This window comes from Populus nigra, chromosome 8 (genome assembly GCF_951802175.1).
Source record: "Populus nigra chromosome 8, ddPopNigr1.1, whole genome shotgun sequence".
Classification (NCBI taxonomy): Eukaryota; Viridiplantae; Streptophyta; class Magnoliopsida; order Malpighiales; family Salicaceae; genus Populus; species Populus nigra.
Window position 1 is genome coordinate 21,523,854 of NC_084859.1, and position 15,449 is coordinate 21,539,302.

The 15,449-nt window shown below is 33.7% G+C and overlaps 2 protein-coding genes and 1 pseudogene across 4 annotated transcripts; all 3 read right to left on the minus strand.

The window, feature by feature from the left end:
- Positions 1–628: 628 nt before the first annotated feature.
- LOC133700341 (phytoene synthase 2, chloroplastic-like) lies at positions 629–2,789 on the minus strand (annotated as a pseudogene).
- Positions 2,790–4,674: 1,885 nt separating this feature from the next.
- Positions 4,675–7,621, minus strand: LOC133702277 (phytoene synthase 2, chloroplastic-like). Of its 3 annotated transcripts, none has more exons than XM_062126590.1 (6): positions 6,546–7,621; positions 6,347–6,418; positions 5,913–6,085; positions 5,692–5,741; positions 5,230–5,563; positions 4,675–5,141 (listed from the first exon to the last, which is right to left on the minus strand). In XM_062126590.1, the coding sequence occupies exons 1-6, from the start codon at positions 6,880–6,882 to the stop codon at positions 4,977–4,979; spliced, it is 1,131 nt and encodes a 376-aa protein (XP_061982574.1). In that variant the 5' UTR covers positions 6,883–7,621; the 3' UTR covers positions 4,675–4,976. The 3 variants fall into 3 exon arrangements, with proteins under 3 accessions (XP_061982574.1, XP_061982572.1, XP_061982573.1); XM_062126588.1 differs by having other exon boundaries at positions 5,230–5,422; positions 5,506–5,741; positions 6,546–7,615; XM_062126589.1 differs by having other exon boundaries at positions 5,230–5,422; positions 5,506–5,741; positions 6,368–6,418; positions 6,546–7,612.
- Positions 7,622–11,520: 3,899 nt separating this feature from the next.
- LOC133702276 (uncharacterized) lies at positions 11,521–14,434 on the minus strand. The gene is made up of 3 exons (XM_062126587.1): positions 14,224–14,434; positions 12,695–13,069; positions 11,521–12,396 (listed from the first exon to the last, which is right to left on the minus strand). The coding sequence occupies exons 1-3, from the start codon at positions 14,381–14,383 to the stop codon at positions 11,693–11,695; spliced, it is 1,239 nt and encodes a 412-aa protein (XP_061982571.1). The 5' UTR covers positions 14,384–14,434; the 3' UTR covers positions 11,521–11,692.
- Positions 14,435–15,449: the final 1,015 nt, after the last annotated feature.

Here is a 15,449-nt window from a genome sequence, read left to right on the forward strand (position 1 = left end):
TCGAACGGCATGTGCAATGACTCATGGTTTTTAATTGATATGTTTTTTTAGACCTTTAATATTTGGTTAATTAAAATTAAAATTTCTAATTTGTTTTGATTTTTGATTTTACAAGATTATCACAAACTTATATATCAGATTGGAGTTTTCATGAGATAAACATGATTGACTTGAATCTATCTAGTATGCCACTATTTTCATATATTTTTTTTAAAAAGTATCTTTTCAATATTTAAAAAGTTTTTTTTTTTGTTTTTGACTTCATAGCATTTTTATTTTTTTTCTAAGGTTATAAAAAAATGACCCGACCTGCGGGTAAAAAACTAGTGTAATACCGTGGTACCTCAACCGTGGATTAGAGGTGATGTGAATAACCCTCCTAGAGTGTTTCAGTATTTGGACCATGTGTTTAGGCTTATAGTAAGGAGATACCTGAACTCGAAACTTTTCAGAGGAAAAGAGTAGATCGATGCCGGTTGATCTACAGCCTTATCATTGCATCTGCTTCCATGGTGTCAGAAACTGTAGCATCTCTTCTCTGTTTGTGAATGTATAGAGAATAACATATATAAATTGCCTCAAAGAAGGGTGAGACTTGTAGTGCAAGCAGTTTTTGTCCAGATGAACATAATTTATATTTGTAATAACTAAGAAATGTATTGCAGTTTACTTTCCATGAAAATTTCTAGTTCTATTAGGGGAATGTGTAATCAATCTTATAGACATTCATACTTCGAAGACTTCCTCCATGATACACAAACACAACCTTGTTTCACTATTTACTCCACTCCTCCACACACTAGGGCTGCTTACAAAATCTTGATTTACCGAAAGATCAAGCTAGACATCGGTTGAGCTTTCGAGTATGCTAGGGGCAATGTGAGAAGTTTCTTAGTTCTTCCAACAAAAGCTCGTTTTGTGAAGTTATCATAATCATTATCCTCAATTGCATCCAAGATTTTTCTGTATATCAGCAAGGATGACCAAACCTGCAACAAATCACAGGCCAATCTGTCAACATACGAATAATCATCGCGTACAATATAGGTTAGATTTGGATGTTTTTCAAGAGGTGAAAGGATAATTTCCAACACACACCGGCCATCGGCTAGCTTTTTCAAGCTGTGAAGCCCCCTCTTCTGCAAGGTTGAAATAGAATCTTGCCCTTGTTATCTGCTCCTTCATTAACTCTCTCCATCCATCAGTGACCTTTCTTGCGAAAACATCCTTGTCGCATAGACCAAACTGTGCAAGCTCATCTTGTGGAAGATAAACTCTCCCTCTCAAAGCACTGAAAGAAAAAAGGACAGAACTAAGTTAAGAGATTCAAATGAGGAAACTGAATGGAAGTTGTTTGGAAAAGACTTACTCCTCTCCAACATCTCTAAGAATGTTTGTCAGTTGATTTCCAATACCCAAGTACAGTGCTGCATTATAAATACTTAGAGCAGAAACCGAAGATTCTGCTGCAATTCCCATCACTGGAACACTCATAAGGCCGACTGTGCCCGCAACGTAGTAGCAATACATATAGAGCTCTTGAAAATTATCATAGCGAAATTTTCTGGTATCCATTCTCATACCTTCAATCATGTCCCTAAAAGGCTGTGAGATAATAAAAGATTCTATCATCAGATTGAGAACATACACAAAAATAGAAATTAATTCAGCTACTAAATATTCCAAGTACCTTAATGTCTAAAGAAAACTTGGAAATCGTATCGGTAAGTGCAGCGTCGAGCATGTCATAGGGGAATCCATCAAAGATGTCTTGCAGCCTCTCTTTCCCACCTATCAAGAACAGCAGTGCTCATGTGCACCGCATTAGGGCCATCGACCAGTTCGTCTGTCCTCCTGCACCATACTGCAGCAAACATTCCAGTTAAAAATAATTTGAAGTCATAACAGTTTACTTTTTCGGTAAATCTCATTGCTTAATGCATCTCTAATGCAAGCGTTAGGATCCATCGAATTGCTTCTTTCGGAATATTTTTTTGTGGAATGTGTCAAAGTTATTCACCAGGATATGATCCGACTTTTTAAGGATTAGAAACCTGATGAGCTCTTCATACTCATAATTCTATGCGTGTATTGCATTATCTTAATTTTCTTGCAAATTTATGTATTCTGGACTTTAATCTCTTACCATATATTGCCCATATGGCTTTCTGTCGCTCCTCTGTCATCAGCAGAGTTCCTGCATCAAGAGAGAATGGACATCAATCTTTTGCTACACAATTTGTGTCAAGATATAGAGGCAAATTAAATCTTGTGATAAATCATAAAACAGTTTGGAAACCTATGCTAATAGGGACTGGTAAGCAATCCAGCATGGATTCAAACGACGTGATGGTTCTGTTATCATCTAGTAATCCTTGAATCATGTGTTCTAGGACTATACAACTAGTGAAAAATTAGAAATAGTTAAGGATGTTACCTAGATAGAATGTCTTGGCATATTCGGCGCAAATGTTTCTGCACCTTCCATAAGCTTCTTCAAGAAACATGGGATGGAACTCTGACTTTCTACACGTATCTTGCTTGCCCAAGACGTTAGCTTGAGACTGCCTCTCAACAATTTCATGTACTTGAAGATCAGTATGAGGAATTCCTTGTTTTAATAGCTGAGGAAAAGCCTGTCGGCTCGATCTCTTTGGAACTGTGATCACTCCAGCTCTTGCTCTTGTAACTAAGGATTTTGAATGCAGGAATTTGCCAATATGTGCCCCAGCGCAAGGCTTAGCCGAAAGCGAAAATTTAGAACACATCTGGCGACTTTTAACAAGTTCTATCCAGGTACGAACAGGCTCCTGAAGAATGATCAGATCACTCTAAAATGATCGATAACTCCCTTCAAAATATCAGAAAAGTACCTAAGAACTTGATGAAGGATTGAATATCTCAAATATTTTGCACCCTCTAGCAATATCAAGTCAACTAAACAGCTGTATCTCTCCCTCCATTTCTCTCCCTTTCAATCTCTATATGAAAAGGACATTGATGAGAGCATCATGCAAATGGCCCACTAGTTTAAGCTTACTAGATTCTTCTTCTTCTTCTGAAGTTTGTTGTTTCTGTATGCTTCTTCCATTGTGCATAAATAAGAACATGCGATAAAAAATTGGAACCTCTTACGTCCAAAATGGAGGATTAATTAAATGGCTTGCTCTTATCGATGACAACAATTTGCATTACAAAATCTTGTTACAACTTAATAGTTTTTAATTTTCAGCAAAGACATAAACACCTAGATTTGGTGCTAGAGCATATTATGTTTAACCAAGATGCTAGATTTTGTCCAATAGCAACCTTAATAACACAACTTTAATTCTATTTATGCCCTGAAGTGACAATGGAGTGCATTTTGCAGTCCTCAAGTAAAATAAAAACCTCCCCCATATGAATTTTACAGTGTGCAATCAAAGAATAGGCCATGTTGCCGTCATTTTCCCCTTGTGAAGGCCATGATGCATGAACAGTTGGTTTAGTCTTATATGATACATGGAGCTAAGACAACACATTTTGAACATCTCAGCATCAGGACTCAATCCATCTTCGAGGATGAAAGCTGCTGTTTGGAGCTACTTATTGGCAGTTTATGGACTGTGTATTGATGTGATGCAGCTTAAGTTGAGACTTGAGGCCTTTTTTGCAATGGCTTAACCGAGCCAGCATAGTAATATGAGAAAAGGCACTAAAAATCCATTGGGATCTCACCATGCTTGCCAGAACCAGAAAGGAAATTTAATAGGTAAAAGCCGAAGTGAAAGACAAAGTGTGACCTGAAGAATGATCATCTTTGGGACAGTGAAAAACAATGCCAAATGGCTATATAGAGACCGTTTAATTTTCTTAGTATTGAGCCAAAAGAAGAAAAAAAATAATGATTGATTTCACTAGATATTTCAATTGGTTTCGCCTCATACCAAACCAAATAATTTTCTTTAATAAGATAAAAATAAAATAAAATAGTGAAAGGTAATTTGCAATAAGCCTAAAATATTATAAAATTCATTTAGTTTTCACCCACTGTAATAAATTAAAGTAAATGGTATTCAAAAAAGCAATTATATATAATCTTATTAGACACAAATATGTTTGGTTGAAAAAAATTTAAAAATATACAAATAAATTATTTTTTATATATATAATCTTGTGATCTGAAGAATTAAGTCGATGCTTATTTATTTTTATTAATTATTGATAAATGATTAAGTCGATGCTTATTTATTTTTATTAATTATTGATAAATGATTTTTTATAATTAATTCAAAAATAACAATATTAACTCGGGTTTTAGTTGTTCACCTGAGTCTAGATTATCTGAGTCTATTCAAGCAAATTTCATGGTGGGTTTTTGTGAGGTGAAAGGTAATATATATTTTGTGAATGATATATTTTCACTCAATTCTATTGTGTTTGACATTTTGTTTGTTTTGATGCCCTCTCCTTCCTATATATCCCAATACCTATCCTCATGGGCACAGATGCAACAGAACCATTATTCTTTTCCAAGGTTGTCATGTGACATGCTGTATATATTTCTTTTCTATCCCCTTGCTATCATGTTTCATTTGATTTTTTTTTTACATAGTTTATTGCTTATTAATTATAATTAATTTGTTTCCTCCCATTAAATTTCTTGTATAACAACATAGCAAATAAAAGTGTTGATTTTCATAATCCTTGTTTATAATGAGTCTCAAATGCCAATCCATGTAACAAGCATTCACATCTTGAAGAGGTGATGCAATGTCAGACACAAACTTCACTTGGTATAATTGAAGCACGCTTCACTTCTCTATGCTAACTGCTACAAGAATTAACCTTCTTTTAGATAGCTTTGATTAGACAAAAGAGATGGAAACAGTTAAGACAGAGAGAGTATGTTCTTGTGGCAAATTTATTTTATGGTTTTGTTCCTATATCTTTTGTATCTTGTCTCTTCGGTTTTGAAACACCAACCAAACGCAATCTTAGTGAAATATTGAGCTTGGAACTGATTGAGCTTTTTTGTATGCATGAGACAATATGATAAGTTTCTTAGTCTTTCCAACATGAGCTCGCTTTGTGAGGTTATCATAATCATTTTCTTCAATTACATCCAAGATGTTTTGGTATAAGAGCAAGGATGACCATAGCTGCAAATAAAATATCAATCTATCAGCAAAGATTTGAAAAGTTTTCGATTTATGTTGGTGTTTCAATGGTGTGAAGGTAGATAGATACCGGCCAATGGCTAGCCTTGTCAAGACGCGAGATCCCTTGCTCTACAATGTTGTAATAGAATCTTGCCCTTGCAATCTGCTCTTTCATGAACTCTCTCCAATTGTCAGTGACCTTTCTTGCGAAAACATCCTCGTCGGATAGACCAAATTGTTCAAGCTCATCTTGTGGAAGATAAATTCTCCCTCTCCATGCACTGAGAAGGGAAAATGGAAAAGAACGATCTTGAAACCAAGTAGAACATGTTGCAATTGCAAAACTGAGGCACTGAAAACTTACTCCTCCCCCACATCTCTGAGAATGTTTGTGAGTTGATTTGCAATACCAAAATGAATTGCTGCATTATAAATGCTTTTATTAGAAACAGAAGATTCAGGTGCAATCCCCATCACTGGAACAGTCATGATTCCAGCTGTTCCAGCAACATAGTAGCAGTAAAGGTAGAGCTCTTGAAAGTTCTTATACCGACTTTTCCAGGTATCCATTCTCATACCCTCGATCATCTCCTTGAAAGGCTGTGAATGGAAGAAACAAAGGAAACTACTAACGCAAATAAATAAGCTAAGAACTGAAAGGATCTTCATAAAATTTGTGGCTTGTTTTTCACATGCCATGGAATAAAAGAACGATTCTTGCAGGAACAGATTGGAATGAAATCAGGCTAAAGGGGAAAATGTTTCAGGTACCTTAATATCTAGACAGAAATTGGAAACTGTATCAGTAAGTGCAGCATCAAGCATGTCATAGGGGCGGCCGTCGAAGATGTCTTGCAGTCTTTCCTCCCACCTATCAAGAAGAGAAGTGCCCATGTAGACAGCATTTGGGCCATCCACCATTTCATCCATCCTAGTGCCCCAAGCTGCATAAGCATATCAGTTAAAGCAGAACAACTTGAGAATAAGTTGTAAGAATTAACAGAAGATGAATTATCTTTAATTTCTTAGCTAGGTAATCAAAGGTCTAGCCTTTAGGATTAAATACAAATGATCATTTAGTCCATTGGTATGCCTTGAGTTGGAACCATCCTGATTCCTCAAGACTCAGAAGAAACAGACCAATTCTGATTGAAAATAAGTTATCAGGAACGTATAATTAAAGAGTAATCAGCTAATCTACATACTCAGTGATGTTAGTCTCTCACCATAAATTGCCCATATGGCTTTCTGTCGCTCCTCTGTCATCAGCAAAGAAGCTGCATCAAAAGAGGGCTTATGAGTGACAAAATTCAGTCACGAATGGCAATACCCCTATAGCACATCAGAATAAACTACAGGCAAGTAAAGGACTACATCCTATCAGAAACAGGATGTTATACCCACCTAGATAATACGTCCGAGCATATTCTGCACAGATGTTTCTGCATCTTTTATACGCTTCTTCAAGTAATGTCAGATTCATCTCTACCCTTCTACAGGCATCTTGCTTGGCTAAGTTGTTAGCCTGCGACTGCCTCTCGACAATTTCATGCACGCGAAGATCAGTACGAGGAATGAATTCTTTGATCAATGGCCGAGGAATGGCACCACTGCTCGGGCATTTGTGGGCTCTAATCCCTTGAGCTCTTGTTCTTGTAACAAGGGATTTTGAATGCAAGAATCTGGCATTATTTGCTCCATAATTGCAAGGGTTCGTAGAAAATGAAAATGTTGAACACATTTTACAACTTCAGAGAGCTAACTATTTTCAGGTATGTTATGGATCAAATAAGAACAAAACTCCTCCAAAAAAGCAGAAAAATGTAGAAAAGATGAACCTTCTTCTCCCTAATCTCCCTTCCCAACTATAACTCAAGCACTGACTAGCCAAACTAGTTGCTCTCTCTAGCAATATTGAAAACTATTATGTGGCTAGATCTGATCTTTGGCAGGTCATACATATATTAATGAATCAATTAATCTCCACATGTTCTCGATAATTGCATAAAGTAGAATAGGTTATTGGGTGGGGGGTTGATGGGTCTTTAGCTTAAAGTTAACCCAACCTGAAATCGGTAATTAGGATTAAAAGTGAAACACGAAGGAAATAATAGAAGGGCTGCAAGATCCTTAATGTCACGACTCATGACCGGTAATACAGGAGTAATGTTATAAGAACACCCAATTAGTACTAAATCTCAAAACATACATATTATATAAATTTTTTACAACATTTCATAATCTTTAAAAAAATTATATTATTTAAAACTAATAAAATTATATAATAATTCAAAACTTCTCATCATTACATAAAATAAAACAATAGTCTAAATTACTTATTACAATAGATTAAATCCATTCCTTGAACTTAAAAAAAAATATAATAATAGAGCATCTAAGACATCAAATTAAAATTAAAAAGAAAACCTCACGGAACAAGTAAGACATACCGGCTAAAACTGAAGAAGCAGGAACACTCAACAAAATCTCATGCTAACAGAAACTAAAAACCTGAAAATAATATTAAAATAGAGAGGTGAGTTCAACTAACTTAGTAAGAGAATAACATTTAATATACATCTTAGATATTAATAATTAGCAAGTCGTAAATATCTTAATATAAATATACATACTAAGCATATTAACATAAGGTAGCAGAAAACTTGTTAGAGATCAGATGACACCCGGATGTTGTCTCTCTCACCAGCTAGGTATACATGTATGATTTACACAAAGACTAACTACTTTTTGTTAATATGAAGTTTCTGACAAGAATACCAATATCAAAATATAACATGTACTCACATGATTATATATATATATAAAGAAATTATCAATTCTACTCATCATTTAATCAACATACATAAAATATTTATATTACATGCATATTAAAAATGATCCCACACACCTAGAAAACAAAAGTAAAAGACAAACGGATGTAGAACTGAAGACTACCGAAGATTGTTAGGAGGAACGTCAACAAAACCTATATGGATACAGAAATACACTAAAAAATGAATTGAAGCAAATAATTATAAAATATTACAACTGTAATATTAGAGACCGAAACATAATTATAAATCCAAACTGATTCACCTGATCGATCCCGGATATATCCCAAATTGATCAAACTTAATAGACCCATTTAACCCCTATTGTTGGGTCAACCAGTAGATCAAAATGTTCAACCGGTTCATACCAACCGTTCAACTGGTTGATCGAGATTTCTAAAATCCTGATATGTCGGTATTTAAATATGTAAATCCCATAATTAAACAATTTGTTCTTCAAAAACTCATAATTTCAATCAGTTTTAAGCCAATTAATACCATAATATTTCAATTAACTCCCTTAAATCATTCAATCACCCAATGAATATAAAAGCCCTAAACACTTTTTTAATCATTCCACAATCAATTTCCTAATTGAAAATAACAAAAGAGAAAGACACTTAATTGTTTCTTCAACATTCTTTGAACCAAAACTTAAGTTCAGAATTGATTTTCTTGTATTTTATGAGAAAGTTACGATAGAGAGAAGAAAATAATAAAAGAGAGAAAAACAATTTTTTGAAAACCTTTTATTTAAATACCTAGGTTATTTGGGCTGGGTTTGGGTTGAAATTTAAGCTTGGTTTTGATGGGCCAAGAATATACATCTTAGACTTAAACATTGATATAAAATATCATGTAGGAAAAACTAACTCTAAATAAAATTGTGGATGTCCAAAAACAACCCATAAGGGTTGGAAAATCTATCTATCTATATATATAAAAGGACAAATTTTAATTAGCCAGCTAATTAAAAATACCATCTAAAACTAGTCAATCAAAGAAATTTATGTCGAAATAAAAATAAAAATAAAAATCACCTCGAAATAATGTCTAAAACATTTTCCAAAAAAAAAAAAACTAGAAAAACAAAGACTTGAACATTGAAATGTGTGTCTGGAATGATGATTAAGAAGCGTAGTTGCCTACCCATAACCTGCATCTATGAATGAGCTTTGTCGAATTGGAGTAATTTACATCATTCTAACATTCAGATAAAAATTATAGCCAAAATATTAAAGAGTGCATAAAAACATTCCAAACTAGACCTAACTATTGTTTCACTTATGTTATACACTAAAATTGACCAAAGAGTTAAGAAGTTCGGACTAGGAAGAACATACTAAACTTGATTGCAAACCAGATTTGATAAAGTCCAAGAATGTGGATGGTAAATTGAAGGTATATAAATAGTCTATATGGTAGAAGATCCTTAAAATAAGAAATGAGTCGCTAGTTACCTTAAACAGGATGAGTAGGTAGTTACTAGAAGTTATCTTGAATAAGTTAAGTGGGTAGTTACTAGAAATTATCTTCAACTTTCTTATTTAAAAAAAGAGGCAAGACAATCAAGAACAACAATAAAAAACAACAACTGCATTGTAATTCAATCAAACTCACATAATCTTCAAAACTTGTTTATCAAGTAAGCATGTAATTTTAAGCGATACTTTTATAGGCAATAGAATAATAGGCAATAATTATATAGACGATAATCAAGTAAACTTGCAATTTTTTGTATTCAGTAGAAACATGTAGTTTTAATTTCATAAACTAAAAACACCAAAAAAGATTTTTCACAATCCACGAGTTCGAATTCATAGATGTAATCAGAGTATGGATCACTGTATGAATGTAAATATTTATTTTCTAAATTTTTGAGTTTCCTTTACATTTAAATTTAAGTAATGTAATGCAAATTTAAAATTACATGAGTAAATCTGGAATTAAATACAGAATTCAAACCAGTTAATCCAATGCATCGATCGAGAGATACAAAATAAACCCACACCAAACACTTTCATTCTTGCATCGATTTGCTTCCTGATCAAAGTAGTCCAATGCCTTCAACTCTGTATATAACGTCTTCAACTCTGTATATAACGTGGCAGCTCAGCTTCTTAAAAATCTCCATGTGGAATGTTAAGAGAAGAAATTTGGGAAGATTATTAAGAGTTGAAGAGAGAGTGGGAGAGAGAGAATTAAAAATGGTTTTCATAGATAACAGAGACACAATGATGCTGGCCATAGATAAATCGGTTGGCAACTTAATGATTAAAGAAGGCAATAGTTCACCAAACTAGGAACTTCATGAACACAAATCCATTAAAGAAATCTATGAAAATCTATAAACTTGATCTTTAAGAAAAGATTTCTCATTTAACAAGAATTTGTTTTTTTGATTTTCCAATTATCAGTCTAGTTCAATCTTGTGCTAATTAATTAAGGATTTAATGGCATCGATAGCCCATGCATCCAAGCAATAACTTGTTGGTTAATATGTTCAACCATTTTTTCTTTTTCTTTTTTTTGGAAGAAAGATTAGAGAATGATATAAAATTATTCCTAAAAAAATCTCTTTGAAAAGCTCTAAGAGGAGTGCCTGGTTTGCTATCAATTGAACTTCTTGAAAATGTTTTTGCCATGAATCCAAATGGCAATTAACTGCAATATTGGTAGTGGCGGCAAATGTCACTTCATAGGGATTTTCTCTCTTTGAAGTCACATGGTTTCTAAGCTCTCTCTATATATTATATTTCACCCCAACAGTTGCAGAGACTAAAATCTTTAGATAAACAGGCTATGATGGATGATGAACTACTTTCTTTCATCTTGTACAAACTCTCGCAGCACTTCACTAGCAGTTGCTGAATCTGCAATACTCAGAGGCGGCTTTCAAAGTGAATTAATTATTAGCCTTCTGTTATTCTAAATGATACATTGCAGATACTCAACTGGCTGTCAGAGGATAATATAAAATTATCCTCGGGATCTCCTTAGCTAACTGCTCTGTTTTCATCGCGAATCAATCTGTAATTTCAAACCTTTTGGTACCACTGCTGAATGTTTGGATTGGTTGGTGCTGTCTGGTAATGTTCTTACTCGACATTGGAGTAACATGTGCTCCTCAGAAGAAAGAAAATCCTATCAAAAGGTGTCTTCTGCCTTCGATTTTCTTATAATGTGTGGTTATTTTCAGGCCTGTTTGGTTCAAATAGGAATAAAACTAGCTAGCTAACTGACTACGTCCGAAACAACAGAAAATTTACAACTCCCAAATCTCTCTTCCCAGCTATAGACTTATCATTGATCAATAGCTCAAATCATCTGTACTTTCTTTTTTCCTGTCTTCAATTATTTTCTAATCGTTAGGCAAAGAGATAAGGTTGATGCTTGTTGTGAACAAACATAAAATGTGAGTACAATGTACTTGACACAACGTATTTCAATCTCTCTGGCTGTCAAATAACATGCTCTCTCTGCTTGCTAGGACTGTTAAGTGTGTGTGCTATAGAATGGTTAAACACAAAATTTAACCAGCAAAAGCGTTTGTAGTCCAATGATTCATCCTTTCTTAGTAACTTCTGTATCATTTACGTTCAGATGAGAAGAATAAACACGAACAAATATTTCCTATGTTTACACGCACTTCAGTGTTTCCCATTAGGTTCTGTACGAACTATAGGTTTCCAACTCTATACAAAAGGAAAATGAAATACATTACTCATTTTCCTTGAAATCCAGTTTCATAGGCTTAAATGCTGCCACTACTACAGCCACTTTACACGCAAGAAACCCCAACATTCCAGCCAGAAGTTCTTTTGGAGTGAACACTGAGGGAGCATCGCCAGAGCTATACTTCACTGCTAGAAAAGTAAACCCTACGGCCAGTGCCAAGCTTGATATTGGACCCTTAAGTCCTCCAACTAGGCGATCGATCCCACTGGTATTGCTGGGAATTGATGAAGCTGGTAATCCATCGACAGACCTTTGTAGCAGCAACAAATATAAAAAGCCACCAATTCCACCGATAAAGAAAGCAAAAGCAGCATTTTCTCCAGCTGAGAAACCTGTTATTGTTGTACCCACAAAAATTAGCATTGCATCATAGGATAACAAAGATAACTTCAAGTCCGCATATTCTCTCATGCTTTCCTCGTTAGAAACGTTGCTGCCAGGTGGGGAAGTTGACATGGAAGGGCTTTTACTCAACAATGTGGATGGATCAACCCCAGATAAATCAGATACATGGCAAGATCTAAGTTCCACCATGGATATGTCACTTCCCTCCCCAAGCAAAACATCATCAGTTTCAAACTCATACTGGCAACCAGTATACCGGATCTCCTGTCCATCATTTTCTTCAGGGGAAGCTTGAGAAGCACTAATGACAGTCAGGCTCGCACCATCTAATCTCCACTGACCTGACCTTAGAAATTTGAGAAATAAAGAAAAGGAAAACCATTATTATGATGTTCAAGACAAGCCTAATCAATACTATATGAGTTACTCCTAACTAATATCCCAGGGATATATAAATGAGGATGTTTTGCACTGGATGCCAATTTAACTATGAGAGTTGACAAGCATATATCAGATACAATGTGGGTAGAAGTCTAGGTTGAGCATTCATGGTATATTGTTCCCAATTCTGAGTCATGGAGTAGAAAAGACATTCTAGACTACAAATCCTAAGGCTTTTCACAACCATCTCGGACTTACCTGATTCAACACTGACCCAAAGAGATTCGATCCTCCCCATCTTGGGGCCCTCAAAGGTGAATTCATCAACTGAACCTCTTTGGAAATGAAGTGTGTCAGACTCAACCATGTCCATCAAGTTAGCAGAATTGGACTCCGAAATTGCAGGTATTCTGCGCAATATTGAGTCACCATTCCTGTCTATCAAACATAAGAGTATTCCAGCATTAGGATCACTCAGACTTGAGCCATAGACATTACTCGTACATAGCTTAACCTTGAACAAAGACCAAGATCCTTTGATAGATGTAAGAAGCTTTTCTTGTGAGGTTTCTGTACAAACTTTCACTTCTGTTGCTGGCAAAAGATGCAAAGGTTTTGCATAGCCCTGAAAATCTGAAATGAAAACTCATTAGTCTTATAAACTAGAAGTTTATAGCCAAGTTCAGCAATCATGAACACAACTTAATTTTATGTTAATAGACATGGAAAGGATTGTACAGGGCATTATAAACAAATGTCTTTCATTAACAATTTCTTCAATTCCATGTCTATGCAATTTCACAGCGAAATGGTACCTAGGGAGATATACAGAGTTTGATTTCTAGAACATAAGTTACCACATACAAATCAAAGGTACATAAAAGATTCATACTGAACATATGCCCAGCCTTTTTTTTTTTAGACTTCCTGGAACCATATAGCGCATATTTCAAACAAAGTTTGTATCTTAATTCCAAGTGGGAAACCTAGTTTTTCCAAGAGGCAACTATCAAAGTAGCAACAGGAGGCAAGGATTGAAAACATGACTTTGGAAATAATTCAAGGCTGCATGCATATGCACACAAAGCAAGCACTTAATCATATTAAAAACCCCAAGCATAAGCTCATTAACATCACACATTCACACTATTGCAGCTGCTTAAAAAAAAAGCTAACTACTAACATCACATAATGAATTCAAGGACCAGTCATTTTTCCTAATCAGATGAAGAAAAAAACTTTTGCACCCCAACCAATAATTTCCATCTGCAAATTTAATAGTGTTAACTGGACAAATTACCTTCAGTTTCGAATCGTGGGTGCTTAAATAACAACTTCAGAAAGCAGAAAGGCATCAATTTGCTATCCACTACAGCATTTTAGAAACCATTTCTAGTACCTCCCTAGTAGGATATATAGCCATCCACAACAAAATCATAGACTTCCAAACATAAAACTCCTCCATCTCTCCACCAATTTATTTGAAATCAATCAATGGACTTTCAATTCAGCTATATGAATACTATAAACTCTTAATCTCCATGAATTAAGTTAAAAAATAAAAACAGAAGACATTAAAGATACAATCTTTGTATTCAAAATGGTCCCTTTTCCGTCCACAGGTTCAAGAAACAGCAAAAATCCAAGAAATTTAGCATCTTTTGAAGAATACAAAGAAAACCCATTAATTCAAGCAGCAAAAGAAGCCATATCACATGAACGGACTGCTAAATAACTATAACCAAGGCCATGTATGTACTAAGCATGTAAGTCATCAAAGTTTCTACCTTGAAAATCTGATTTTTTGTAGTTTTTGACGCTGCCAAAGCCCAATCTTCTCCTAACATGAGTTTTTGGGATGAGTGGGTGGTGTTTTCTTTGATTCTTCGAGAAGATACTGTACTGATTTCTTGTAAAGATTACATGCTTTAGAGATGCAGACTCCATTGCCACAGCTGCAAAAGAGAAGAGAGAGGGAGATATTTCATATTAGCAAAATGGAAAGCTCACTGCCTTAAATAATAATAATAATAATAATAATAATAAATAAAAAATGGATTCTTGTTTCGAATATGACAAGTCGTTTAAGTGCAAAACGGCATGTTTTACGTACTGAATTCATGCTTTTTTTTATATAAAAAAATGGCTCTTTTAAATCTATTTAAAAAAAAATTAAATTAACTAAAATTTAATTTTAAATATATATATTAAGTATTTAATTTATTATTTTGAATATATTTCGGAGAAGTCCATTAAAATTAATCACATAATTTGTAAGTTTTTTGTTTTGAAAATACATAATTTGTAAGCTAAAAGCATATGACTTGAAAATTTAACATATATTCAAATATAAATTTATTATCACATAACTAATTTGGTAGGTTAGATTTAACGTCAAGGATTATAGATATAAGATATTTTAAAAAATAAAAATAAATTTAATTAGATATACAAATAGATATTAGAGAAATAATAAATGGCATCAGATTTAATGGAAGATATTGCTCCAGGATTGCATTGTTATAAAAAAAATGAGACAGTGGAGGAAACAATATGAATTTATTTTCTGGAGTTTATTTTCAATAGCTCCAAACATTAATTAATAAGGAATACTGATATAATAAAAGTATTAATTAAATATTAAGAGAAAATAATAAATTGGTAGATATTACGTGATTGAAGATTTTTGAGGAATGTGGAGACGATGGTGCAATTGTGATTGAAATGATAAAGTTGTAAATTAACCTAATAATTTATCAAAATAAATAAATCACTATATGTAGAATATCTAGACAAAACATGAGGTTAAAGATTTAATTCAAATAAGTTTGGATGGAATATTTATTAGAATTAATTATATTTCTCAGTTTTTTAATTATAAAATATTAGTAAAGTTAGATAAAAATTTATAATTTCATTTAATTTACATTTTTTTAGATTTTGTAAGGTTTATTTTCTGTTTTTAATAACCATATATATATATATAAATGTTAGTTATATCTATGGAATGGTC

Bases quoted from the DNA above. Each gene is read 5' to 3' on its own strand.
- LOC133702277 (XM_062126588.1), bottom strand. From the start codon at position 6,882: ATGTGTTCAACATTTTCATTTTCTACGAACCCTTGCAATTATGGAGCA. The intron at 6,086-6,346 runs GTATGTAGATTA...ATGCTTATGCAG, and splicing joins TGAGAGACTAACATCACTGA to CTTGGGGCACTAGGATGGAT. The intron at 5,142-5,229 runs GTATCTATCTAC...TTTTATTTGCAG, and splicing joins ACAAGGCTAGCCATTGGCCG to CTATGGTCATCCTTGCTCTT.
- LOC133702276 (XM_062126587.1), bottom strand. From the start codon at position 14,383: ATGGAGTCTGCATCTCTAAAGCATGTAATCTTTACAAGAAATCAGTAC. The intron at 13,070-14,223 runs GTAGAAACTTTG...TTTTCATTTCAG, and splicing joins CAAAAAATCAGATTTTCAAG to ATTTTCAGGGCTATGCAAAA. The intron at 12,397-12,694 runs GTAAGTCCGAGA...TTCTAAGGTCAG, and splicing joins TTGGGTCAGTGTTGAATCAG to GTCAGTGGAGATTAGATGGT.